Below are 27,984 nucleotides of genomic sequence, written 5' to 3'. Positions count from 1 at the left end.
ATCTACCTGATTTACCTGACCGCCACCGCCAGACGTCTCGTGAACCTTCAGTTTGAGTTCAACGGAAAGCAATTAACAACAACACAAGGGTTGGGCGTCAGGGATCGTAACATAAACAAGGAAAATAATGAAAATATAATCACAGTTAATTTCAATATTGTATTATATACAGCGTTAAGAAGTACGTTTGAATAAAAACTACAATTTAAACCAGTGAAATATTCAATATAATAATGTGTAAATACTTAAGAACTCCCCTCTTTCCACCAATGGTACGGTCTGCCATTGTGACGTTTTAAAATTTCAGTAGGCAGGCTCGGCAGTTAGCTTACTTCTTCTCAGAGAAGAAAATCCGTTGTTGTGGAGAGGAAGAAAGGCTCGAGAAATCCGAGCAACGTTTAACGTACTAACAACGACCGTTAAACCCCAGTTTTTGCGGGTTGTTTTTCCTCCAGCTTATATTTCCAGTTTACTTTAGCAAACATGGCTTGTGGAGCAACGTTAAAGAGGTCGATGGAGTTTGAGGCCCTCCTCAGTCCCCAGTCTCCCAAGCGGAGAAGGTGCAATCCACTACCGGGGACTGCTGGCACTCCGTCCCCGCAAAGATGCAACCTCCGTCCCCCAGTCGACAGCCCATCGCATTCGATGTCGCCTCCGACCATGGGAGGCGAACACAGGCTCACTCCAGGTAAACAATGAAACCTGATTTGACGTTTTTCCTGCTTTTCAGGGTGGGTGTCATGGGGGAGGGGGTTTGGGTGGAGTGGAATGGATAGCTAGCTAGTTGAGAGAATCAGAATGGGGGTTGGAGGCTAAAAGGTTAGCTTAGCTAAAGCTAACGCCAGGAAGGAGAACATCGTCGCTAAGTTACCGACACAGATCATTTTACAAATCATAATAAATCACTGGATGTACAAACGGAGAGTCAGCTCTATATAATTTCGCGGGCATCTCTTCATCTGATTATATTGTTGCATAGTTAACTGAATTAGCTTACATACGCTATATTGAGTAGCCCATTAACCTATTAGCTTCTAAGTTCTCTGCATAGCTAAATCAAATACTATTTCTAGCATAATGGGAAATAGGATACAGCTAAATAAAAGCCATGTTCAGCTCGCTCTGTACAATATGCATCTATTGTATGTTCTATTGTGGCTATTAACGTATTCAATTATGCAATTATTTGAAAACTGGTGGGCTTTAAACAAAAGATCATGCTTGTACTTAGCACATGGGTGAGAATCTAGTCTGCTGGCTCTCCTGAGAAGATAAATGGCATCACAGCAGCAGGCACATCATGGCAGGCTGCTAATTATAAGCTGCCTGGGTAATGTTTCTTAGCTTTAGTGCCACAATTGTCTTACATTGAAGTGGGGGTTTCCATTATGCACCAGAACCATGTCTGTCCCTCTCCAGGCCTGGAAGGCATTGTTCATTTCCTTTATGTCTGTCGTCTACTCTCCCTTTTGACTTGAAAAGCTCTGCTGTGAGCGTTGGACGGGTGTGGGGCACACAACTTAATTACGAGATGTGTCTACTGCGATCCAGGGAGGCTTATTGAATGTGCCAGTCACTCACATCGGGCAGTTTGATAGCAGTGAGGCCCAATCCTTATCCTCATTGCATTTTTTTCATAAACAATTGCTGGATGTCCTTGATTGTATTTGATCACTTCACTGCTGTTAAATGGGAAAGGACAAGATGGAGACGGTTTGCTAATTCATGCTGTTAACTCTTAGATTGTCATTATGTGCTTCAATTGATTACAAATTCCCAAGACAAAGACATAGGTTTCCATTCTTTATGTACAATGCAACTACAGAGGTGAATAACACGTTACCTGAAACACGACTGTGAAAAAAAAGATGATTTTAAAACAGTACATTAACGTGAGACTTCACCGCCCCAGTTGTGTGCCTGCTGCGTCATTTATCAAGACGTGGACCAAATCATGGTGTCTGTTACTGTTTTTGCACCATAAGAACAAATGTGCTTCATGGTGCACATCATTGCAAGATGACCCTCGAGATCGTTGCACACATCGCTCATAAAAAAAGCCAGGGAAGGTTTGCTGAGAGCATTAACACATGCACAGATGTAGGTGTTGATGGAGATAATTTCACAGCTGGCTTCCTATGCAATTCATTTATTTTAGCCTCTGGTGAGATGTGTGATTCTCATACTGGGTGGAACAATATTTATATTGATCATTTGAGAGCTGTTTATTTTCTGAGAAGGCAGATGCATGATTGTGAAGACACATTGTTCATGCCCCTGTTATTTGTGCTTCCCTTACAGCAGGGGTGTCAAACTCAAATACACAGTGGGCCAAATGGGGTACTAGTCGAGTGCCGGACTGGTTCAATGTTTATTGCAAAACTTATTGAAGTTAACTTATTTTTTATCTATCTGCAGCTTTTCCGGAGTCATTTCTTATGATTACATTTTTCCACAGGCCAACAACAGCTTCAAAAAAAAGATTTCCCTCAAAGAAAAACCAAACATGCCCTGTTGTCGCAATACAAAAAATGCAGAAGGAAACATCCATTGAAACTCAGTGTGCTGCTCTGATGCTAGTTTAAGCCAGATACTTGGCATCTCATCTTGGGTGCAAGTTCATCAATGTTTGGGGTCAGGCTCTGAGCTGAGGAAACCCTCAGGATTGAGTGAAGCTGTGCGTGCAATATACAGATGGGCCAGATCTAATAGTAATTAGAAATTATCCTGCGGGCTGAAATTAAATCCACCAAGGGCCTGATTTGGCCCCCGGGCCTTGAGTTTGACACATGTGCCTTACAGAGTGGTATTCCTAGTGGAGCCATGTTTATTATTATAAAATTAATCATAAGAATCATTATTTTCCAGGTTATCTGTTCTGTCGTTGCCAATTTGGCCTGCACTTTTACAATCCAACAAGCCTTTGGGAGTTTGTTTCAGAGTTTGTCTGCCTAACTGAAAACGGCACATCAGCTGCAAGGCTAAAGTAATGTAGATTTTTCTGCTGCAGACGTGAGGTCCAGATACCAAGTATCATACTCACCTTCACCCAGAAAGAGGCCCCTCGTGGGACTGGTGCCACCAGCCTGCCTTACTGCTGTGGTTTGCCAACTGAAAGCCGTTTTGTATTTAGCGAAAGGTCAGCTGTCATCCCTCCCACCCGCCTATACTCTCACATGCTTTCCGGCTAGTCAGGTTTGCCTGTGGTGAGAAATGCTGTGTGTAAGACGGGGATCTGACTGCCAAGGCATCTTCAGGTAATTATTACATAATGTAGATGGGATCATTCACTACATTCTCTACTGCCTCCTTCTTGGGTTGCTAGTCTGGGCTTGTGCTTTGGTAAAATTCCCCCCAGATGACAGATGGGGCTGGTGTGTTTATGGGAAAGGATGTTATCTAAAAAGCTGGACTGGTTGACTAGAAAAAAACGTGTAGGTCACAGTTCCATCTTGAAACCTTCAACCTGCAAGACTGGTCATGTATCCTGCACTCAACCTAAACATTTTGATAGTCTTTTGTTTGCGTCATTTCACACTCATACTGTTTGGAAACCGGGTCACTCTTCAATTCTTCCCAGCAGAAGGGCAACTTCAACTGACCCATAATACATCAAGTTACTTCCTGGCAGTTATTCGAAACCCACCTCCCCCCCCAATTCTTTAGCAGTGGAGGGTGAAATGAAATGAGTCAGCTTTGTTTTCTCTCTCCCACCGCTATGTCCATTCTATCTGGCCGATCTTCTGTCGTATTCACTGTTTGGACTGAGCCTAAGCCTTTTAGCCGAGGCTTTCTCCACTGTGTTCGCCTGGCTCCCGGAAGTCTCTGTGATTGATTGCTTTGCCTGGTTGTGGCAGGGGTCATTGTTGCCAAGCGACGCCCACAGTTGAGCTACTGGTAGTTGGCATAGCTGGAAGTGACATGCAGCAGGAAAGGGTTTCACTTGTCAGTCAGATGTAGCCAGGAGTAGTGATATCTAACTAGAACCATTCATGTCCTGCACAGGTTAATCCCTCATTGTTGACGTAGAGTAGCCCTTGTCTGTAGTTCCATACAAATACATACAACATGAGAAAATTATACGGAGGTATAGAACCAAATTTAGTTTGGGCTTTATTCATCTCCCGCTGCCCATACGGTCCTTGTTTAAACATGGGGTTTCCCACAGGACATTGGTAAGCGGAGTTAAACAGATGTGCAACCCTTCCAAAAATAAACAAGACAAACTGCCTGTGTTGTGTGCACGTACAAAATGTCCCTTAGTCTTCCAAATCTGTGTCATTGGGCTTAATCCATTTGGGGAAACTGACAACCTAAAGAACTATAGTATTTTGTGATGAAAAATACATTTATTTTATTAGCCAGGTACTCAATTCAATACAATTATTTGTAGAATACATTGTTATTAAAGTATCAATAGATGCAGCTACAGTGTCAACTAGGGCTGAACGATTAATCGATTTTAAATCGAAATCGCGATTTCAAATGATGCAATAATCAAATCGCAAAGCCTGCAATTTTTTTCTTCTTGTGTGTCAGTCACCTACACCAATCAGAAATGCTGTGCTCCACATGTACCAGTCAATGTTAACCAATCAGAAGTGGCCCATGATAGAAGGTGATAGACAGATTGATCCAATCACCTGCCAAGTATTTTTGAAATACTTTTCCAAATGGCTTCCAATGGAGCTTTCCTAGATGGTTTGGTAAAACAAACCATCTGAGTCAGGTTAGTAATGCTCCATCACATGTTTCTATTACAGGGTGAATCTTAAACTGAAGCTTGACTTTAAAGCAACCCAACGGAAGTTTCATGTAAGTTTAATTCTTTCACTTGTAGCTCGGGGGCTAGAGACGGGAGCACGTTGATACGACCTTCCTAGCCGGAGATATGGCCGCATTTTACAATAAACTTCCGTTGGGTCGCTTAAAAACAAATATCGCGAATCGCAATCGCAATATCTGTCAGAAAAATCGCAATTAGATTATTTCCCCAAATCGTGCAGCCCTAGCGTCAACATTTGTTTCTGTTGGTTACTTTTCAATTCATTGTTGAGTCTGTATATAGTCAGAAACACAATTTTCCTGAGTCTTGTTTTGCATTGGTTGCTTTGCCATAGTTGCATTCAATAACCCAAAGATAAAGAATAATGACAATTGGCTGTATTAATACTCAAAAAAAAAGTTGTTCAGTTTCCTGTCAATCTTTTTATTGTTTCAGTTCTTGTTACAGCTCCTTTGTGTTTTGGGAATAATGTTGTTCTCCCTGCAGTGACATGGCTTTATTACCACTGAAAAGCCCTATGGTAGCTAAACAAACAGCCTGTCAGATTAGGGTCCTTTATTGTTAATGGAAGGTTTCAGAGGCCACATACCGCGAGTGGGGGGGGGGGGGGGGGGTGGCTGCATCTCTGCCAAGGCAGCAGTTCAAAAGTGCACGGCCACATAACATGGCTTTCTTAAACTGGCCCTGTAGAAAAGATCCTGCTCTCTTCACCATCCAAACAAGCTAACTGATGAGCAGCCTGAAGCAGCAACATGGATTCCAGCCCACTCCCCACCCAAGATAAATGAGGCATGGTTCCCCAGATAGAGGCACAACACGTATGAAGACTTCCCCACTGTATAAACCCAATAAGATAAAGTTCCTCCTCTACATTTGGTTATCAGCTCTATTTGAGGCCGTGGTGTTTTTCTGTTTTGAACTTTAACCTTATAATTAGATCTGTGTGTGCTGGCTGTGACCCATGTTGAAGCTGTCGCAGCAGCTGCAGCATAAGCATCATTCTTAGGGATCCATATTTGAGACAATAAAGGACTTAAACAGGATTACTTATTATAATATTCTAAACGTCCACTCTATACCTGTTTTGTATTAAGTAGAAATCTAAATGACTAATTGCATTTACCTTACATGTTTTGTAATGCAAGAAACAACCACATTTCCATGCCAACTATACATGCTTAATGTTGGTACATTAACATAATATAAACTGTGAATGACAGCCACACATCTTGGATGTTGGAGCTTTCTTTGAAGCACCAGCAGGTTTTCAATTAAAACATGTGACGATAGCAGTTTGCAGCAACACACCTTTCAGAGGGCCTCTTTCACTGCCCACAGACTCATTCATTTGTGCTTTTACATTTGGGCTTACACTTCCAAGTCTCTGTCCCTATTTACAGCTTGCGTATATTAAATCATTACGACAGCAACACCCAGACAATGCAGGCAGCGGAAAGAACACCATCCTTAACTATGTCCCTTAATCACAACATTCTACCAAAAATATGTTCATTGAAGTTTCAGAAAGGATATAGCAAAGCATTATGTTATTTGACTTTTCTGTACTCCCTACATATATAACGGCAAATGGGCTTCTTAAGTACTTTATTTACAGGATAAAGGGAATTGGTCTATTTTATCACATGAACTTGCATGCTTTTTCAGGGCTGCACCTATTCAGTTGGCCTTCATAGCTGAACTTAACACCTTTCAGTTAGGCATGAAGCGCTGGTAATCAGGTTAGGCGTGTAGGGAGGCAAGTCATCTCCTATTTACCATAGCAGTCTTGTAACCCACAGATCTTTCCACACAAATCTGTTTATTTTGTATCCACCCAAACCTCAAGCATCTATTTAACCACTAAAGCGGGCCTCAGAAGAATGCAAGGCTTTTACTTTATTACAGCCTAGTAAAAACAGTGATTTATGTCGCAGCCTAACGTAAGTCTTTCTCACCCGCTGTAGCTTAACATGCTGCCAACAACATGAAACGGTTTTGGAAGAGAAGTGAAAGTGATAGTCACAGGATCAGGTGGTGTGTCTTTGCTCTGTTTTTTGTGTGTGTGTTTGCCACAGCTGTAGTGAAGTACGTATGTCATCAATGTCAGTCTGTCATGTCTCTACTTCCTGTTTTTTGGAACCCATGTTACGTTAGCGATTGTACAGACTTTGAGCAGAGCTTTAGTTCATCTTAAGAGAACTGTGATTTATTAAGCCTTCCCGCAATAGTCCTTATTAATGTTGCAATACATTCAACATTTTATGAATGTGGTAGGCGTAGTATTTAAATGCAACACATTAAAGACTAAACTAATGATTACAACAAAGATTGAACTAGTGTTGATTAGTTAGAAGGACACTTAAAGGAATAAGAACATTTATACTAGTTGGCATGCAAGTATAATGCTATATGAGACAAGATATGTTAGCAGCAGTTTAACTTGATCAAATTAACTCTTAAATCTTTTGTAATCATCACAAATACTGTTGGTGCTGTTTTTTGTGCTTTTAACTCACAAGCACTCTCATACATATAAACCCCCCCCCCTTTTTAAGAGTTTTTTTCAAAGGGACATTCAATGAAATCAAAGCAGCTAATTTAAGAAAGTTGTGACTGCGTTTGCCTTGGCAGCCGATTGGGAGCACTGCATTACTGCCACAGGGTTGATTTATGTGTGCCACCCCAATTTGTTGGGTGTCCTCTGTCCTAGTTTAAACAGTTTGTGTCCTTGTTTTTCTTTGCCCGCTACAGAGCAGATCTTCCAGAACCTCCGTCACGAGTACAGCCGGATCCAGAGGCGGCGGCAGCTGGAAGGGGCCTTCAACCAGACGGAGGCCTGCAGCTCCACTGATGCCCCCAGCCCCAGCTCCTCCCTCAACGCTCCCAGCTCCCCACCAGGTAGGACCGTTTACTGTTGGCCCGACACTAGGGGTGTAACGGTTCACAGAACTCACGGTTCGGTACGTACCTCGGTTTGGGGGTCACGGTTCGGTACAACAAGAAAAAGCAAAAAAAAATAATTCCAGGTTTGTTGTTATTTATTTTTGAACAGTAGTGCAAGTTTCAGTATAAAAATAAGGAACTCTAACATTTTGAATAATGAACTGTATTACACAGTTAAAAACAAACCACAAACAGTAGCACACACACTCAGATGGCCATATTATCTATAATGGCTGATGTCAAATAAAAAGGTTTAATCAAGCTGTAAAACTAAAAAGAATGTCTTGAAAATATTACAAAAGAAATACCGTAATTTTCGGACTATAAGGCGCACCTGAATATAAGCCGCAGCAGCTAATTTGAATGATGTGTACATATATAAGCCGCACTGGACTATAAGCCGCAGGTGTTTTAATGTTTCATTACCATATGTAAGGGTTCGTGCACAGAGGGGATTGTCGGGAAAGAGATGGCTGTTTGAGGAAGCTCCCATTTATTAACATTTCAACAAACAAGTTGGATATTTGCGTAACGTATTCAAGTGTTAGCATTTAGTGCAATAGTAGCTACAGAACATGTACTGTGCTGTGTAAACTGTACTGTATCACATAGCGTTTCAGACACACAAACTTTTCAACTTTCAAACTTAAACGGTGAGCTCCCAGCGCACGTTTAACACCTTTGCACAAACTGTCTCGCTCTCGTAATGTCTGTCTGTCTTGCTCTCGTTCTGTCTCTCGCACCACTCTTGGTTCCACTTTTACTTTTGCGCGCTACCTGTCTCACTTTTTTCCGGCCTCCAGCTTTTCCTGCTGGAGCCCGCCGCTTAAAGGTGGGGGGCGCGGACCGGCCATAGAGCCCATAGAGTTAAAGGTGGTGGACTATAACCTGTAAAATCCATAGATTTAGGAGGTCCCCTAGTGGCCGTTAGCTGTAAAAATCCATAGATTAGCCGCACCGTTATATAAGCCGCAGGGTCGAAAAAAGGCGCGGCTTATAGTCCGAAAATTACGGTAATAAGAAAGTGTTTCAAGGGCGCATAGCGCATTTGTTGTTTTTTGAAATGTGTGCGTTCTATCAGAGCGGCTGTTTATTTATCGTGGTCCAATTATAGAAAGTCCTCTCTTTTGCTACAGAGTGCCTAACATTTTAGTAGATGTGTAGACCAGTCCAGGTTTTTTGAGAGATGTGGAGGGATATTGTTCTTATGCAAGTAAGAACTTTTTGCCACTCGGGTGATTTAAATAACATGTTTGCTTTTTTTTGTTCTGGTTAGCACGAAGTATCAGCCAACTCAGACAACAACACCATCAAAAAAAGAGACAGGAAAAACAACCTTTATGAGCCTAATCTTTGTAACAGTTACGAATGATGAGGTCATTCATTCTGCAAGGCCTGCCAAAAGATCCTTGGCTGGACCTGCATGAACAACTCAAATCTCAAGAGGCAGGCTACTGCTGCTCATCAATACAAGCACAAGGGCAGAGGGATTGTGATTCCAGATGTGAGTTTGTGAAAGATTTATAGTTGTTTGTAGGGCTGCTCAATTAATCGCAATTACGATTTTGGCTTGCAACGATTATTAAAACAACATAATCGAAATAAAATGGTTTTCTTTTCTTTTTGTTTAGGTTTTTCAGTTGATTTATACTTAAAGTTCAGGGTAATCAACTGTTAAAAACATACTGTTCAAATTTTTTTTTCAATAAATGGATGTTTTCAAAGTAAATGGTAATCGTTTTTAATAATAGTGATATCAATTATTGACCCAAATAATCGAGATTATGATTTTTGCCATAATCGAGCAGCCCTAGTTGTTTGTGCTAAATCCAACCCACTCCTGGAATGGGGATGTCTCACTCATCTGAGTTTGTTCCTATCCTGTTGAAATTAATACTACATTCATGCTTTATCATATCTAAAAGGATAACAAATAAAAATGTTGGAAAGTTTAAAAAGTAATTGAATAACTTTACTATGTTATTTGAAGAGCAAAATAAAGAGATGCAACATTTTCCTTGGAAACCTGTTAAAAAAAACACAGATGTCATCAGGGTAAAACTCACTTAACAAAGATTGAACTGAGAAAGTTATTTTTAATTAAATGATTGGTGGTTGTAACAGATTTTTCAAAATGGCAGTTTCTGTAGGCATCACTTTATAGCTTCTTTTTTTTTTACAATCCATTTATTTACCAAAAACATGCATCAGTCAATAAATACATAAATGGCTACACTGTCTCCTGACATTTGTGTTTACTGTTACACATCAACTGTTTGTTCTTTAGTTGACATGTGCCCGTCATAAAGAAAAAAGCCACATATTGGATCCTTCACAATTATATCGATTTTTCCTTTTACTCCTCTGAAAACACATTTGTGCTGCAGCAGCAGTGGTGCCGATGTATGCCTTTAGCACACTTTGGCAGTTTGTGTTGCAAGATGTAATCTCAGCCTCAGGGCTTTGGGCTCTTGTGTTCTTCCCCCCCGCTCTGCAGAACGGTCTCATAGATCACACTGACTGCGCTGTTACTAACCCGGCCTCTTGCAGTCTCTGAGACGGCCATTAAACCTTCATCCTTGCTCTGCCATCCTCGTCTTTGATTTACAAACGGTTAAGTCTCTAAAAGGGCTCACAGCAGACCTCAAAGACCACTGGGTAAAGGATCACCTAGCTAAAGCTGGCTCCAGTTGCACTGTGACAGAGACTTTGGGGAGAGAAAGGGCACACATTAGTGCTGCATGACCCTGTCGACTGGCAGAGGTGAAGGATGACTGAAAGCGAAGCTCTAAATTTGCAGCTGGCCGAGCACCTATTTCTGGAGAGAGGACATTTCTGTCTCTGTGACTTATTGCCGCGCCGGAGATGTGAGTGATTCAGCCTTTTCTTAACCGATCTGATTCTGTGTTTCTCAGGTGCCTCAAGGAAGGACCAGCCCTCGTTTACGCTGAAGCAGGTGAGCTACCTGTGTGAGAGGCTGCTTAAAGACCACGAGGAGAAGATCCGGGAGGAGTACGAACAGATCCTTAACACAAAACTCGCAGGTAATGAACATTTAACTTTATAAAATAGGAAAGAAAAAACGACCTGAACTATAACACAATTACTTGTTACCCCAGTAATTTACACTGAGTGTCATTGTGTTTTGAGAAACATCCTGCCCTTCCAGTACGAGTATATTGTCATATCATATAACTGATAAGGTCTGCAGTGCTGGCATCAATGGTTCCATCAAAAATGCTAACGCACTTAGCACAGAACTCAAGGTAAAATTATTATTATTATTACTTATCGTAACTGCGCATATAAGATATCAGATTGAAGCTGGGATTCCACAGATTCTATAGGTATTGGTATCATCACTGAGCGATCAAAACTTGCGACAGGGGAAGCAAACGCAGACATCACAACACGTAGATTTACGGAGCATTCACGGGAGATTGTCTCACCTTAGCTGTTATTCTGATCAAAAGTCGTGCTCAATGGCATTAGAACGATAAAAACGCTGCTGAAGGTTAATCCATAGGTTAATCCATTGTGTCTGTCACTTTGAAATGATTACTGATAATCCATCATTCCATTTTTATGTCAAACACGGAGATTTAATATTAGCTGCTAATGGTAGCCACCAGAGTGTATCGCAGCTTCCGGTTCCGAGGCATTCTGGTTGCACGTCACTCATTCACCAATGGGTAATGTTTAGATGGATTTTAGGAACTTCTCCTCGATTCTATTGGCGCTAACGGTTAAGAGGTGACAATCATCAAAATCGACCGAGGGGGGCCAGAGATACGGAAAATCCACCCAGTAGTGTTTTTTTTTTTTTTTTTTTTTAAATCTCTCTAAAAAGGTCAAATGTAAATGGTTTTGCGTCAATCTTGATAAAGGGTGCCTATTATGTTATAGTTCCGATTCCTAAAGCTTTTAGTCTAACATCATTCAAGGGTGGTTTTCACTAAAAGTATTATTATTTTTTGGACGGACACTACAATTTACATTTTTTTTTTTTACTATGTTCAATCTGAATTTACTTAAATAAACAATCTATATTGATTCTGACTTTTCTACATCCAACTCACAGGTTTATCATTGCTTTGAGAAAAAAGATGATTAATTTACCCCTTTTTTAGAAGTGAAGTTATGGTCATTTGTTCTGGGAATGTCATTTTCGAGCCTGAGACCTGGAAAACAGGCTCAGGGCTTATCAGGTTAAGTCTATAAACTGCAACATGTCGGCTTGGCAGTTGGCTGAGGTTAAATGACCATCCTCTTGTTTCCTCTAACTTTTACTGTGACACATTTAAAGGTGGGTAATTCACTTCTGAAACCCTTTTTGTTATATTCCATGGAATGCTCTTAACACCTCGATAACAATGAATATATTAAATGCTTTGACAATAAATACATAAAAAAATGTCCTCTGTGGAAGCTGTGACGCTGTAAAAAGCACGACCAATCATCTGAGCCGGCCCGGCTAAAATAACTGGATGGCCTACCTGCCTGTCAGCATCTCGTGCACAAACTTATCTGGTGCCCTCATTGGTCATGTGCGCGTTTATGTGTGTTGGAGGAGGGGCTCTGTAAGGAAGTCTGAAGGAAGGGGCAGATATTTTTCGGTTGTGTACTTTCAAATTGTAGCGCACTCGAGCTGGTTTCTCCATTCTTACCTACCCTACCTTTTAAGGCATTCAAAATGTAGAGCTGTTGTTATTAAGCTTGCATTTATTTTTCATTCTGTCACGAGCTGCGAAATGGAAAACTTAGTCGAATAGAAATGACTATATTGTGAGTTTGGCTGTATTCATATAAATGCAGAATAGGATCTTTGCAAACAAGAGGAGAGTGAACAGACGTTTAAAAAGCTGAGACTCAAAAGCCTTACCAGATGTTAGATGTGATGCACAGTTTTGCTATTACCCACATCAAAAGCAAACAAAGAAGAGATTTGGCAATTTCCTGTTAGTGGTGATGCACTGCAGTGAAGCGGAAGATATTCAAAAAAAGACTTCAGGGCAAACTTTGAATCTACAGCACAAACCCTCACCTTTTATCTTCTTCTCTTTTCAGAACAATATGAATCTTTTGTGAAATTCACACAAGACCAGATCATGCGAAGATACGGAGCCCGGACTGCTAGTTGTGAGTATCTTAAAGATCTCTTTCCTTCTCCCTTAAAGAATACATTTCTTGTTGAGAGTAAAACGATTATAATCTGATTTGTATTGGGTCTGACTACAGCTTCAATCCATTTGATGTGTTTCAGATGTCTCCTGAATTCACCATGATGAGATCCCAGCTTCCTGTCACAAGATGGCTGCCCCCGTTCGACTTGATTTTCATTTTAATTACCTAAACACCGCCCCCCCCCCTCCCTCTCAACCTGTTCGGGTGCCATGGTCTATCTTTTTTTTAATCCAAATGTTGATTTCTTCTTCAAAACTATTGCTGCTGGCCAAAAGTAAAAATAATCTGAAAGAGAAACTATGTATGAAGCCCACCCTCTTTTTTGAACCTTTTTTCTTGTTCATATACTCTTTCCGGAAATCCTGACTAAAGCAGATCCGTGTCAAATCTCTTGCCGGTGCTGTAGAAAAAAGCGTAATGATCATTCTGTATAACCTCCAGCAGCTGTATTTAATGGCTCCTGCTTATCACATTGTCCCCCTTTTCTCCACCTCCCTCCCTTCTCACAACTCATCACCTGAGAATGTGGATTTTTCTCCCTTTTGAAAAAAATAAAAGTTATGTGATTAAAATCTGTCGTCTGCAATGTTTTCGAAAAGCAAGTATGTGTTTCAAGTAACATGGGTAGTTGACAAGCTGTTGAATACATTACACATCCTAATCAGAAGTTTGCCAAACTGGACTGTAAAAATTAAAATGTCCATTTCTCCCCGAGCAGGAGACTTCTCTGTTGGTCTACAAGTTGAACTCAATCCGGATGGTCTCGCCTAAAACCGTAGCAGGTGACAAAAGAGATTTTGATGATCTATACATTTTTACGGAAATTTTATAAGCCCGAAATTACAAACCTTGTTCCTCTTTTTTACTGTTTAACATTTTGTGAAATAAATATATTTGGGTTTGGATGACTACATTTTGCCTCTTAACACATTTCTGACATTAATTTATACACAAAATTATTCATTGACAATAATAGTTGTAGAGGGTATTCTCAAAACAAAATGTTTTTTTATTAAAGGGATTATGGCCATGGTTCCGTTTGTATATCTGCTCATGTACTAATGTATAATACATTTATTTTTATAAAAACATTTGCTATAGTTGTGGATCTTAGAAATACTCACATGATCCACTTATAGTCGTAGGTGTTTATGTTGCTGTTACTTCAACTGCTCATGATATCAGTGATGTATAACAATCTCCGAAGTACATTTTGTTATGAGTACCTCCGATGTAAAATCTAGGGCCTGTAATCACTTAATACACTGGGTTACATAATTCAATCATGGAACTACAGGTTGGGGGTATTTTTCCGCACGGACACTAATGCCTACTGTACCTCCGGGGTATATACTGTGTCCTCCTTCCTTTCTCTTTCTCTTCTCTTGTCGGGCTCCGACCCAACAATATTTTCTGCTGCTCAATGAAGCCAGCTTTGTACCTTCATTGCACCGCCTCCGACTCCCTTCTCTCGGCACTACAGGCCATTCCTTTGTTCCTAATCGTGGACTCTACTTCCACCTTGTGGTTTATTTGAGGTAATGCGAAATTCATATTCAAATTGGACTTTAACCTTCAATACACTTTACTAAATTACACGCTTTCCAGTCTACTGTACCACACAGCACCGTGAATAAAAAAAAATGGACGCTTATGGTGCCATTTTTCCCGGGCTGTGAATGTGAGGGAGGGATAATGTGGATAATGGGTCGGTGACGTCACTAATCCCAGGTGTGGCACGAGGAAACAGGTAGGTTGTTGTTGTCGTGCGCAGGTAGCAGACATCATTATTCGCTGTGCTTCTGTAAAACTGTCCAGTCGAGGAGTGGAAGAGGTGGCTTGTTTAGGTTGAGGAAGGAAGCTTCTTGCAGGAAGAAGCAAGGAGAGGACCTATAATTATCTCCAAGGGCTCTTCCCTTTTTGTGTGCCTCGGAACCCACATTGACGGTCGGTTTTGGGAAAGGATTCCGCGTGTTTTACTGAAAACATGGAGGACTTTTGTTGAAAACGTAACTATTTCGAATTCTGGTAGAGTATATGAACTCATGCACTCTTGAGTCTCACCTATTGAGCTGTTTGAATTAGTTTAGCTGGATCAATATTTATGCGTTTGGGACCGCCTGGAGCCCTGCAGTCTTCCTGTTGAAGGTTTAGGTGAGTAAAGACCACAGTAATGTCGAAGTCATTAAAAAAAAACGTTGGAAAATGTCCTAATGGCTAGGAGCCTTCACTATGTTTTTAACGTTGTCAGTATTGGTTTACTGAGTATTCTCAGAAACGCCCAGTAAACAGGAAATGCTAATTAACATGCTGTGGTTACTTACTGTAACTGTGTTCTCTATCAGCTTCTTTTCAGTCAGGAACATATACAGTTTCATGTTCAGTGTTGTTTGGTGTAAAACTTCTGCTTTTTCACATGTTATTAACTGTCTGATGTCGCCTACGTCACCAATACATTTTTATAAGTATGCATTTAATTACACCTAAATACATATTGAAACACCATTACATATATCTATCTCACTATGTCATTCTGGATATTTAAATGTAATTTCAGGCGAGCCTTCAGTAAGAGTTATCATACAAACCTGTGTACATAATATATCTGACTTTATCACCTCGCTAGATCACACCCTTTCCACTTAAAACACAGCATTGTAGTACAGGACTCTGGGGTTTGACAATTGTACACAATCATGCACACTTTGACAGATACAGGTGTTCAAATGTATCAGATACTATTATCCTTATAAAATAAAACTGGTAAATTGTCCGATTTTCCAGCACCTCAAAGTGTGTGAAAGTGATGTTTTTCATTTTCTCGTATAATAGTAAACTGAATATCTTAGGGTTTTGCATGAAATAGGACATCTGAGGTTTAAATCGGCATTTCCACAATATGTACACACATTTTATGGACATCTATTAATCCATACTTGAAATAATAGTAATTGGAAGTCATCAGTTCTGTCTATTTGTAAGACAAGTCCTGGCTTCCACAGTATAAGTACATTTCTGTCTCAATATGTGCCATTTTATTAGGTGCCCCTTACTAATGCAGTGTAACTCAGAAGGCTTTGCAATGAACTGAGTTTTTGTTAAAGCTGTTTCAGAGAGGTGATAATGATTTATGGTTTACTTAGTGGCCCATCCCTGACTCAGAGTGTTAACCCTGCTGTGCTGCAGGTTTGGAGGACAGTGATGGAGGACAATGACATCGAGCAGCAGGAGCCGTTGCCTGTGGACCGAGACGGGCGGCGGCTCCGGTTCACAGAGGACCAGCCCGACGGCAAAAGAAAGATCGGATGTTGTGAGAAGTTCCAGCTGTCTGTCTCCAAATGGATGCTTCCAGAAGACTCCCGCAGCAAATACCTAGAACGAGCCAACTGCTGCCCTCCCCCCATCTTCATCATCCTCATCAGTATTGCAGAGGTAGCTCATGTCCTGTGTTTGAGTGCTAGGACCATCAGTATGGATTCTGTTATCTAATTATACATGCCGCCTACATATGCTGTCTGGGTTTTAATTACTGTATAGATTTACTGTGATGGTGTTTAGTAGACCAGTTAGAGGTGAAGTTATACAAGGGATATTTTTAAGTCCTGACACTTATGGAAACAGTTTTCTTATTTTTTTTATGGAAAAGTGTGGATTTTACTCTGACTAAGTGCTCTAAACTAAGAGGCTTTTGTACAGCAATGAGTTCATTTCTTTTTTCCTGTCTATTTTGGCATCGCCATCCCCGCCTCTGAATATCCTGATTCATAAAGTGCAGTCCTCACCAGCGGGCAGTAGGCATGGTGTCAATGAAAACATTATTTTTCAGAATTTGTATCTACAGGTTAGGTTTGGTGGGACTCTGAAATCTTTCTTTTTTTCCTGAAAGTGTTAAAAAAAAAAACACTCTCTTTTGGACTTATGGATTCAGGTTAATAAATAGTGGAATGTGGAGGATCAGTGGTTGAGGAAGGATGCTGTAGCCTCCCAAAACTATGGATTTAAAGCAAGGTATACTGTTTTCATTACAACGTAGGTAGAGCCACTACGAATGCTTTTAAAGTAAGATTGTATTAATGTGAAGGAGAATTACTTAGAAGGTCGTTTCTCCAGAGTCCAAAAAATGTAAGACTTGTGACTAGCAGGAGATGTTTACTTAACTTTCTGTTGGATTTAACAAATGTAATTCTTTACATCATTTGACTTATTTGTGTCTGAAATGGCTGGCCTGCTGCACTTTTGAGTACCTATGTTTAGAAGGAAAAAATGGTGTCTATTAATGTTTAAGTCAGCAAGAAATACATTGTAAACAAAAGATTCAAGGCTTTATTGTCATGTGTACAGTAGCTACAGTGTAGATATGGCAATGAACAACTTAAGTCTCTTAAGATATTAAATGACATATAATAAAACACAATTGTAATGATATCAAATATTGTTGACACATATAATATACACCGGTCCTTGTTTCTACATTATACTGTGGTATAAAGCCGTAAATAAAGGTTTATATACTGTATGGTAAGAGCTGACACCAAACCCTCTTTCTTATCACTGAGAGTTTTGCATACTTGGGATGAACAGCTCACTCGTTGTCGCTCGCAGATGTCCACTGTCACTGCATTTGAATGTCTGTGAATACTCATTTATTTGGGAAAGGATGCACTTTATTTATCCAGACAAGATCGACTGAGCTGCAGTGTTGTCTCTCAGCATGCCATCGCTGTATATTCCCACAGAATTAGCAGGCATTAAGACGTATGAGCTCTTAATGCCTGCTATTTCTGATTCATCATTCCCATCTTTATTTTCTCAGCTGTTTAGCTTCTACCCCCACACTTGCTGCTCCAAACAGTTTGTATTCTCTGAAGACTGACTTGTGTATATTTTCTGTTCTTCATCAGCTGGCAGTGTTTATCTACTACGCTGTGTGGAAGCCTCAGAAGCAGTGGGTGACCCTGGATCAAGGCATCTGGAATAGCCCCCTAACGTACAAGCCTGAGCTCAGGCAGGAAGCATGGCGCTTTATCTCCTACATGTTTGTCCACGCTGGGTAAGCATGGGCAGTCCTTTTTTAGAAACCCTAATTACAGGAGTCACTGTGGGGAGTGGAAACATACCCACACACTCTTTACAGTACAGTGTCTTGCAGTATAGTCCATCATCTTTGTGGGGTTTATTTGAGTCAATCAGAGCTTATGATTCAGCTCTTCTGTCATTTTTGAGACCGTAGTTTGTAACCACTGCAACTCTGCTTTTTACAGTGTTCCTAAGTTTGGTATATGTCGTCATGATTTGGACACTTCCCCCTTATTGCTGCGTTGCTTCAGCATGTTGTTATTAGCTTGGTATAGGTGGGTACGTGGTTAGACATCTGTCAACACATGGTTAAGTCATTGGATGTGGCAAGCAAACAGTCTAAAAATCATGGTTATATAACCCAAAGGGGAACAAGAAACCATGACTACACAGAAGCACATAGAAAGAGGAACATTCACACGCAAACTGACTGATAGACACCCTGCAGGATATTTGCTTAAAGGATAACAAATGATATGTGTTTCCCAACAAATCCCATGAAAAGACCATGTAGCCAGAAGTATGTTATTCCTCTTTGCTGTGGACCCCTGTTGTTATCCAAAAACTATTAAAACAACATGTTCCTTTTATTAAAATGAACCCAGGCTCTGTAACTTATATTGAGTCAACCCCACATACAACATCCTGCTAACAAATACTCACTAGTGCACCTAATGTAGTCGGGCAAAAGCACTCTTTACTTCTGTTTTATTTACATTTGTATAAACCTAAAGTGCAGCTGTTTCACACAAATCACTGAGCTGTTTTTTTAATAATACTATTATACATTTCTGACCAGTTTAAAAAAAATCTTCAATTGGAAAAGTGCCAAAGACAAGGTAGTGTTCTTCATATTGGAAGGCACCGGACTTTCCTTTTAATACCCCTACATTGTTTTAAAAATAACCATCAACACCTAGTATGTACTGCAGGGCTGTGTATGTTTATAACATACTGTCTGCCCCTTGACATTTCATCTGGGGAAGTATATGTTGCTTATTGTCCACCTCTGGCTTTAGGGTGGAGCACATCGTGGGGAACCTGGTGATGCAGCTGCTGCTGGGCATCCCGCTGGAGCTGGTGCACAAAGGGTTTGAAGTGGGGATGATTTACATGGCGGGAGTCTTAGCAGGTGAGTTTGAGGGAAAGAGGAATTTTCTTTTTTTAAAGTTAATTATTTGTCTTTTTTTTAGATGTTATTAATAACTCTATATATATCAATCTATGTGCCTTTGATGCCAATATTTTTAATATTTTATTTTTATTAATATATATATATTTTTTAAATCACACGACCGCCCTTCAAGCCAATCAGAATCGAGCTGCCGCTACTGAGAGTGAAACTGAGGCCGTTTCTCAATCGCAAGGATACTGGCTTGGTAGTCGCATACTTCCAAGTCACTTCCTTCAGAAACGAAGCAAGTATACTTCCAAGCCACGGCTTCGGAAAACAAAGAATAATGGAACAGGCTAACAAGTGTGCCACTCTCTCTAACGGTTTCAACATAAACTGTACCGAAAATAAATACCTCACGATGTCTATCTAATTATGAACTTGCTTTACTTTTACGGAAAACATTTTTGGTGATAACAAATGCAACAAAGTAACATATTTACCAACACATGTTCTACGCCACTACATACTTACATTTAAATGTGTGCTGCGCCGGTTCAGCCATTCTCCGCAAGGTTTTTTGAAATTGGTCCGTGCGCAAAGCATTGTGGGGATTTGAAGGACGTGAAGTCTACCCATGTGCGGCCTCCAAATTTCCCCCAAACTAAAGACGCGGCCTCGGTGGAATTCCAAGTATGCTGGAGATTGGAACAGTCCTTCGGCGGCACTCAATGACGTAGTATCCTTGAAATATTGGCTTGGAAGCCAGTTTCCTCGAGATTGAGAAACGGCCAGTGTATCTGCTCAGCCTTTGGAGCAAGTGAGAGCTAGTGAATATTTCGCTCTGCATCTAGATGAGAGCACGGATGTAGCAAATATTGACGTTTATATATATATGAATATCAATATGTTTATTGTTAATATTACTGTTGAATATTATATATAATACTATTAAGGCATAAGTAGCTCTCAAAAATGCAAAAAATATATGTTAATTGTTCATATTACTGTTCAAAATTATATAATATTATAAAGACAGAAATCACTTTAAAAATGCTTTAAAAATATGTTTACTGTTTAATATTGTGTTAAGAATGTTTATAACAGAACACACAATGAATTTAATGAATGAAAAACAAAAGATAAATACAAAAAATGTTTAGAAGAATAACTGATTATTAATTATTAATACAAATATATATTAAGAAAATCTATTAAGCTGTATAGTCATATTTTCCATCAGAATGTACTTATCATTTAAAAAGAAAATTGCAACAGGAGGGTCCCCCGCCAGACTATAATGCTATATGGGGGTCCTTGGCATGGCAAAGTTTGGGAGCCTCTGGCATAAAGGACTAAGCTAGCACTACATTACGTTGTTCAACCCTGTTTTGTAGACTGCCAATAAATGAGCCTTGAATCTGTGCTTGACTTCACGCGACTTGTTCAGGGTCTGTGAACGCACCCAGAGATCAAACACCATCTTGAAGTTGTTTTTTCCTGTTGGAGTTGGATCGAGTCCCAGCCGTCAGAAATGCCACAGATTTTGAAAACTGATCCCTTTCTCTGTTTCCCCTCAGGCTCTTTGGCCAGCTCCATCTTTGATCCCCTCAGCGCTCTGGTGGGAGCTTCTGGGGGCGTCTACGCTCTGATAGGAGGATACTTTATGAACGCAGTGGTGGTGAGTTTACATAAAGCTCAAAGTTGGTATGAAGTGTTTACTTTGCCTTCCACACTTAGATTTTCCACTGCTCAATGTTTGAGATAGTATGTAAAACATACTGAGAGCATTTGATGTTTTAAATGTATATGTTATCCCTAATGTTTACAACGAGAGGACAACACTTTTGATTTTGTCCAATTAATGTACATAACATTTACTTTTAACAACACGTTTCCTGTAGTGGTCTAATAAATGGTCAAAATATAGCAGATATCAACATGTGCGTACACTACCTGCTCGCTCAAATGTTTAAAGTAAATGTCATATTGATGGTCTCTGAACGTCTTTTAAGGGATCCTTTGTATGTGTCCAAAGTACTGAGCACACATCCAATACCATGTACCTTCATATTATTGTTTTGAAGCATATTGTTCTGAAATTACTTTTGCATTTCTCTCTTTGTGATTCCTTCACTTTATTTCCAGGACTATATTAATTCCATGCACTTTGTAAGCTAAAATGTATATAAATATGGTGACTGGTCATTTGATTTCATTTCCCAGAATTTCCGAGAGATGATTCCTCTCCTTGGAATATTCCGAATCGTGGCCATTGTGATATTTGGTACGTCCATGTATTTTTAACTATTTTGTATTTATTTTATACCTGCTGCGATCATACTTCAAAATAACATTTATACTTTATTTTCCCCAGTTGGAACAGATTTTGGATTTGCCTTCTACAGAAGATTTGTCACCCACGAGGATGGTTTGAATGTAAGCTGTTCCTTCCTCTGTACAGTAGAGGCTATCAGCAGAAACTAAACCCTTCCTAATAACAAAATAGCCTCAAGAGAAACCCAGTTGATCCCGCTAACCTCCCCCAAGCTGACGGTGTGTGATGATGGGTTTGATTTGCTTGTGGCTACAGGCAGTATCAGTAGCTCTTGCTGGGACTTGATTATTCTTCCAGATGAATACCTGTAAAAGGCCACAGACTAAAACAAACAAAAGAGTTTTGTTATTATGTTGACAAATTCAACTGAAGTATTTTCTTTCTGTTTGATAAAGCTTGCTTATCTTACCTACTGATGGCCAGGCTACAGACCAAACACATCCCCCCCCACCCGACTCTTTGCTTTGGCTGTTAAACTGGTCCTGCAGGTTTTTGGGCATGACAGTGCTTGAGGGTAAATGTACCATTTAAATTGGGTAATTAGGCCTACAGGTTAACTGACTCTTACCCTCTCTCCGCCCAGGTGTCCTTTGTGGCTCATTTTGGAGGAATTGCGGCCGGGATGACCATCGGCTACGTCTTCTTCAGTGCTTACAACAAGAAGCTCCTCAAAGACCCTCGTTTCTGGCTGTGTATAGTGGGTTACGTCATCTTTGTGGTCTTTGCTGTGCTTTTTAATATTTTCCTGAGCCCAGCACCATAGGACAAAAAAAAATAACCCACCAATATTTTCTTTTAAAATGACCACTATCTGCAGGAATCTGATGAACTGATGTTTTTCAGAGAAAAAGTAGCTTTTCAGGGAATTGGTAAATGTAGTGCACAGGGTATTTGTTGTTGTTTAAATCCGATCCTGTTGAAGGGGAATGAGGCCTCCTGCTGTTTATCAGTAGCATTGCAGCTTTTACATGTTATACTGATGGGCAAAACGTGCCTTTTAAAAAGTGATTAATTTAAAACTTAATTAAATATGTTTACCTTTTTTAATATTTTGTTATTATGAATGATCGTTTTTACATCTCTTTGCAATTTCTAATCAGGGAATTAGTGAACACACTGGTAATATAAAATGTAATTCTTCCTGTTCTACTGTTTAAACTCTTAATGTTATGCTACCGTTTTATCACTCTCTGATGAATTATCAGGGACTCATATAGACTTTTAGTATTCATCCAATGTGCCTTAAACATGCTGAAATCCTCCACCACATTTAACATCAAATGAAGGCTTTGATGTGCGAGTGCCCTGAACTAGAACAAAGAGTTTATAAAGAAGTCTCAAAATGATGCATTTCCGAAAACACAGCGTGACGGCTCTTTCCTTCTGAAGCAATAGAGCAGTTTACCATCAGGCCATGGCTTAATGCCCTGCTATTGTTTCAGACACTTCCTGTTGACAGGACACGGCTGATTACATGTTGAGTTTTTTTTACTTGATTTACTGGTCTTATCCTTCTGTCATATTTTTTGTAATTTTTTACCTTGGAAAGACAAAAATGTGGCTTTAAACATGCAGTTGTTATCTTAATACAGTAGGTGTAGCTAGAATTTAACTGATTGATATCATAAAAAACGTTTCAATAGTCTTTAAAAGTCATATTTAATATTACTGGTTTATGTCTGGTATGACAAGGGGATTGGATATTTTAAAAAGGAAAAAAATGTACTTAATTTATCTAAATTCAAAGGTAATCTATGACCAAAGAACCAACCAAAACCTCCTAGACTCCATTTCAAGAGCTAAGTGTTTATGCATTTTGAATAAAGTGATGTTTTTTTTAAGGATTGTTTTGTCAAATTGCATCTGAACCTATGCATGAATAAGACATGAGTCATGATTTTGTCTGATAAATAGTCCTCAGATTCATTTGTTAGCAGATAACACATTGCGTGTACAGCGGTTTGTTTGATTGTTTATATATCAGATTCAACCTATATAGCAGCATCTGCTTTTACAGTATGTGGAAAGTTCTATAGTTTCCAAACATAGCGCATCAATAAGACTTACATATCAATACTCAATTACCATGAGCATGTTTGCCTTGACCCTGAAACACTGTGAAAAGGTATGTTGGTATGTTGTCCAGCAAACATCGCTCTGTTGTCACAGCACTGCTAAAACCTTGCAATGTGCAGTTTTTCAACTTTTCCATCTTATTTTAAATAATATGTTTGACTGCGTAATGAACATACTGTATGTCCTTTCATAATAACTCATGATTATCTTGCTTTAAAGTACAATGCTGTAGGTTTCATAATTTGGTCTGATTATGCCCATAGACAGCAGATACAGTAGCATCAGCTGACATCTTGCACTTCATAAAAAGTAAGGTTTAAATCTAATTTATGACCTTGTAACATGGTATTTCTTTTAGACCTTAAATGCTGGACTTGTGCAATTGGGAAAGTCAGAAATGAAGCTAGTTATAGCTTTCTCACGGCTATACAGGACATCTCTCAGCATGAATGCCTGCGGAAGGGAATTATTTATTTCCTAGGATGGCAAAGTCATGACCGGCCCTACCCCACCTCTGATTGGCTGAGGTCAGGCTACATTCATTTGGTCAATAAAAACAGATGATATAGAATCTCCCTTCTTACATCAAACATATGTCTCAGATGTTGGATTTGAGACTTCTAATAAGTAAATTAAAAGTGGAAGTGTACTAGACAATTAAGTCTACACAGAACACTTCACTAACCTTCATATTGTGGTCAATTCTAGTATCAAACTTAACATCTGTAACTTTATGCACAGTGAAGGTCAAACATCTGAGTGAAGTAACAATCTAAAGATCCATAATGCTTTATAACCACCTGAAATAGTAGGCATATTTACCTATACTGTTTAATTGATATACTGTGTTAGTATTGTAGATAAAACGTGTATACATTTTGTCAAAGAAACTTTTTTAATTTGGAATCAATGAACTGTGTTTTTCGCCAGTAAGCCAGGGAATGTCCCGGGGACGATGTCGAGGCTGAAATTGATTTCTCTGATTGAAGAGGGGAAATAACACTGGGATTTTCCCAATATGTTACCCCAGTGTGACCCTCTGCACCCCTAATGTGTCGGTATGAGACTGGTGAAATCAATCCAAGTTTTAGGTCAGAAGGGAAAAGTTCAGCATCAAATTAGAAAAAACAATCAGAGCTGGGCTGGTGGGTTGAATCTTGTTAAGACAAATTAAGCCAGATCCTCCCACTTTTTATAAATAGTTTGTGTTAACAAGCATGTTCATCACACAGGGGCATTTAAAGGTATTTAGACTTGGACGCTGAGTGAAAAAGCCATCCAGCAGTTGGCAAGCACACTAATCCATTGGATAGATTAAAACATATAGATAGATAAATGGGATAAAATAAAGTGCATGAGAACTTAATTACACCCAGATAGGAGCAGAAGGGACATGATGACCCATTGATGACTTCGCTACAGAAGAACACTATTGATCGTTCGAGCCCTGAGAGAACAACATGGACTACTGTTTTCTCTTTGTTTCTACATAGGAAGCAAATACACTGAATGGTCTTAGTCTGGAACATAGTCTTGGTATTTCCCCCCACACCTGCTACACCCAAATGAGCCTTAAAACGTATGTATCATTTCTGCTGATTACGGCATGCACTGTTTCTGTTTGCAAAAAGAACATGTAAAAAAAAGCGAGGTCAACATCTCTGTTACAAATGCTACCAGCCCCATCACTGTGAGGCCATGATCTAAATGCCTCAGTGAAGCTGTGTGTATTGATCAGCTCGTGTCAGAATGATGTTGGCAACCTTCCCTCAACAACTGGGTTGCTCCCACTTTGTTTCTGGCAACACAGAGGCAGAAGCGGGTCACCGAGGTTTGGGCTATGAACAGGGACTCATTTGGAGGGTGCTAACGATTAAAAAAAAACGTTTGGGTGACCGTGTTAGGGCTGTATGACCCGAGGATATTTAAGTCACCACCGGCAGTCTGTCCACGCCGCTGCAAGGTAAATTGGGACACCAAACGATCAGATGTTGCCGTTGGGTTATATAACGACACAGCTGAGGGGAATGGTTTTATCATGACAAAACTGGGAAGCTGACCAGCCGACGGGACATGTCGCTGGATGTACCAGCTTTCTCCTTCTGCTCTATCTTTTTGTGCAAATATGTAGCATTAACGTTTTTTTTACAATCTAATGTTTCATTTTTCAAATTGAGAGGTATTGTACTTTATTGATAACTCCATTGTTTCTGCAAAATCTAAAGGACTATTTTTACAATTTGTTCAGTTTTTTGTGATTTATCAAAAAACATTCTAATCTAAAAAGGCTGCTTGGATTGTCAACATGCATTTGCTGTCTGTCTTAAAATTCAACTTATGTCCTTAAAGTTGCACTGGACGCTCACATATTTATAAACACATTTTAAACTGTTTTTCTAATTGTGTCATCCCTCTCCGTCACTTTCAACCAGTCAAAATGGCAGAGTGAAGATGGGGGACTGGAACTTCCTCGGGGGGATTTTGGAGGAGGTGCATATCCATTCCACTATGGTGGGCAAGATCTGGCTCACCATCCTGTTCATCTTCCGCATGCTGGTCCTCGGCGTGGCAGCTGAGGACGTGTGGAACGACGAGCAGGCGGACTTCATATGCAACACTGAGCAGCCGGGGTGCAGGAACGTGTGCTATGACCACGCTTTCCCAATATCCCTCATCCGCTACTGGGTGCTGCAGGTCATTTTTGTGTCTTCTCCCTCGCTGGTTTACATGGGCCACGCTCTCTACAGGCTGCGGGCGCTGGAGAAGGCCCGGCAGAAGAAGAAGGCTCTGCTGAGGAAGGAGCTGGAGTGGGTGGATGTGGAGTTGCCAGAAGCCAGGAAGAGGATTGAGCGGGAAATGAAGCAGCTTGATCAGGGGAAGCTGAACAAAGCTCCACTGAGAGGCTCTCTGCTGCGCACCTACGTGGCTCACGTTGTCACCCGCTCTGTGGTCGAGGTGGCCTTCATGACCGGACAGTACCTCCTCTATGGCTTCCACCTCTACCCGCTCTTCAAGTGTGAGCAGGATCCGTGTCCCAACGCTGTGGACTGCTATGTTTCCAGACCCACAGAGAAGACCGTCTTCATGGTGTTCATGCAATGCATCGCTGCCATCTCCCTCTTCCTTAACATCCTGGAGATCACGTATCTGGGTTACAAGAAGTTAAAAAAGGGCATCTTGGACTTCTACCCTCACTTTACAGACGAGAAGTTTGAACTTGATGACTTCTACGCCAACAGGTGTAAAAAAGAATCTGTTTTGCAGATGTGCAGCAGTGCTCCACGGAGAGCAACCGTTGCCTCTGCACCCTGTGACTACAACCTCCTGATGGAGAGGATGCAGGGCACTACTTTGTACCCAAACCTTACCAAACCTTTGACTTTTCTACCTCCTCAGGGTGAGCAGAAGGATTTGGGTGAGTCCAGATGTTTAGCTCATAGCATCCCACATAGTAACGGCACTAAAGACCCTTGCTCTCTTGCCTGCGACCCCCTCATTAATCCAAAGCAGGAGGCTGAGGACTTGTTGCATCTTCAGAGTAAAGAGGATGGGGGCAGCGAAAGAGGCAGCCTGGACTCTCCAAAGAGCCCCAAGAGGGAAGCAGACCCTTCCTCCTTCCCCACGCTGCCAGTGAGTGCAGCGAGGAGGCCGTGGAGGGGTCAAGGGTCCTTGAAATGCTCCACAGTGTTGGAGGGTAGAAGCTCTGACTCTGATTCATATGGGGGGGAAAGAGCCAGCAAAGGACCTCCCTCCACTCAGCAATCAGACGGCAAACATCAGAGCCGGCCCTCCAGCCCCGAGTCTCTGTATGACTCCAGCTCGGGTTCCAGGCACAACCCCAGACCCCTGTCCTCCAACTGCAAAACATCCGTGGCAAGCAATGCAAGCAGCAGACGGGCAGATCTGCAGATCTAAACTCCAAATGTTACAGGTGTATAGATGCCACCGTCATATCTACATTAACAGCACTCTAAGCTGCCTCATAATTGGTGAGCGTTTGCTGATATTTGGTTTTTTGTTCTTAATATTAAGTATAATATTGTGGCATGCTTTAAACCCCACTGCGATTTAGCTAAAGGACATGACATGTAAACTGGCTTTTGTTGACATATTACAATAGAGGACTCTGTAAAGTATGTTTTATGTACTCTTTCAACTGTTTTGGAATAAACTATTTTCTATTGTGACAAACTGCTGGTAAAAGCACATTTGGTTCAAGCATAAATCTTATTTGTTCAACACAAGAATAGAAAGGCCTGCGATTGGACACAAATAGCTGAAGAGAAATGCCAGTATATCTGGCAACATAACTTTCCATTTGGGCTGGGATCTATTTTCTCATTTCATTTTTATTTCTGAAAATAGTAGCACTTTGACAAGTCACTTTTTAAAATGTACAGTAGCATGGTATGGTAGACTTATGGCGCAAATGTGTACATTTGTAGAAACTTTATTTCTGGGTTGTTA

The 27,984-nt window shown here is 40.4% G+C and overlaps 3 protein-coding genes across 5 annotated transcripts; all 3 read left to right on the top strand.

Moving 5' to 3' along the window:
* Positions 1–306: 306 nt before the first annotated feature.
* Positions 307–13,485, top strand: akirin1 (akirin 1). The gene is made up of 5 exons (XM_079691292.1): positions 307–688; positions 7,538–7,684; positions 10,645–10,773; positions 12,797–12,868; positions 12,993–13,485. Exons 1-5 carry the CDS (start codon positions 484–486, stop codon positions 13,001–13,003), a joined length of 564 nt encoding a protein of 187 aa, XP_079547418.1. The 5' UTR covers positions 307–483; the 3' UTR covers positions 13,004–13,485.
* Positions 13,486–14,312: 827 nt separating this feature from the next.
* rhbdl2 (rhomboid, veinlet-like 2) lies at positions 14,313–23,282 on the top strand. Of its 3 annotated transcripts, none has more exons than XM_079691286.1 (8): positions 14,313–14,451; positions 16,100–16,345; positions 17,815–17,963; positions 19,009–19,121; positions 20,684–20,784; positions 21,330–21,390; positions 21,481–21,542; positions 22,025–23,282. In XM_079691286.1, exons 2-8 carry the CDS (start codon positions 16,115–16,117, stop codon positions 22,202–22,204), a joined length of 897 nt encoding a protein of 298 aa, XP_079547412.1. In that variant the 5' UTR covers positions 14,313–14,451; positions 16,100–16,114; the 3' UTR covers positions 22,205–23,282. The 3 variants fall into 3 exon arrangements, with proteins under 3 accessions (XP_079547412.1, XP_079547411.1, XP_079547410.1); XM_079691285.1 differs by lacking the exon at positions 14,313–14,451 and adding an exon at positions 14,519–14,663; XM_079691284.1 differs by lacking the exon at positions 14,313–14,451 and adding an exon at positions 14,670–15,067.
* Positions 23,283–23,414: 132 nt separating this feature from the next.
* Positions 23,415–27,790, top strand: gja9a (gap junction protein alpha 9a). The gene is made up of 2 exons (XM_079691296.1): positions 23,415–25,480; positions 25,950–27,790. The coding sequence occupies exons 1-2, from the start codon at positions 25,428–25,430 to the stop codon at positions 27,430–27,432; spliced, it is 1,536 nt and encodes a 511-aa protein (XP_079547422.1). The 5' UTR covers positions 23,415–25,427; the 3' UTR covers positions 27,433–27,790.
* The last annotated feature ends 194 nt before the right edge of the window (positions 27,791–27,984 follow it).

The sequence above is a fragment of the Notothenia rossii genome, assembly GCF_949606895.1.
Source record: "Notothenia rossii genome assembly, chromosome: 7".
NCBI lineage: Eukaryota > Metazoa > Chordata > Actinopteri > Perciformes > Nototheniidae > Notothenia > Notothenia rossii.
This window is presented reverse-complemented; position numbering and strand designations above follow the sequence as displayed.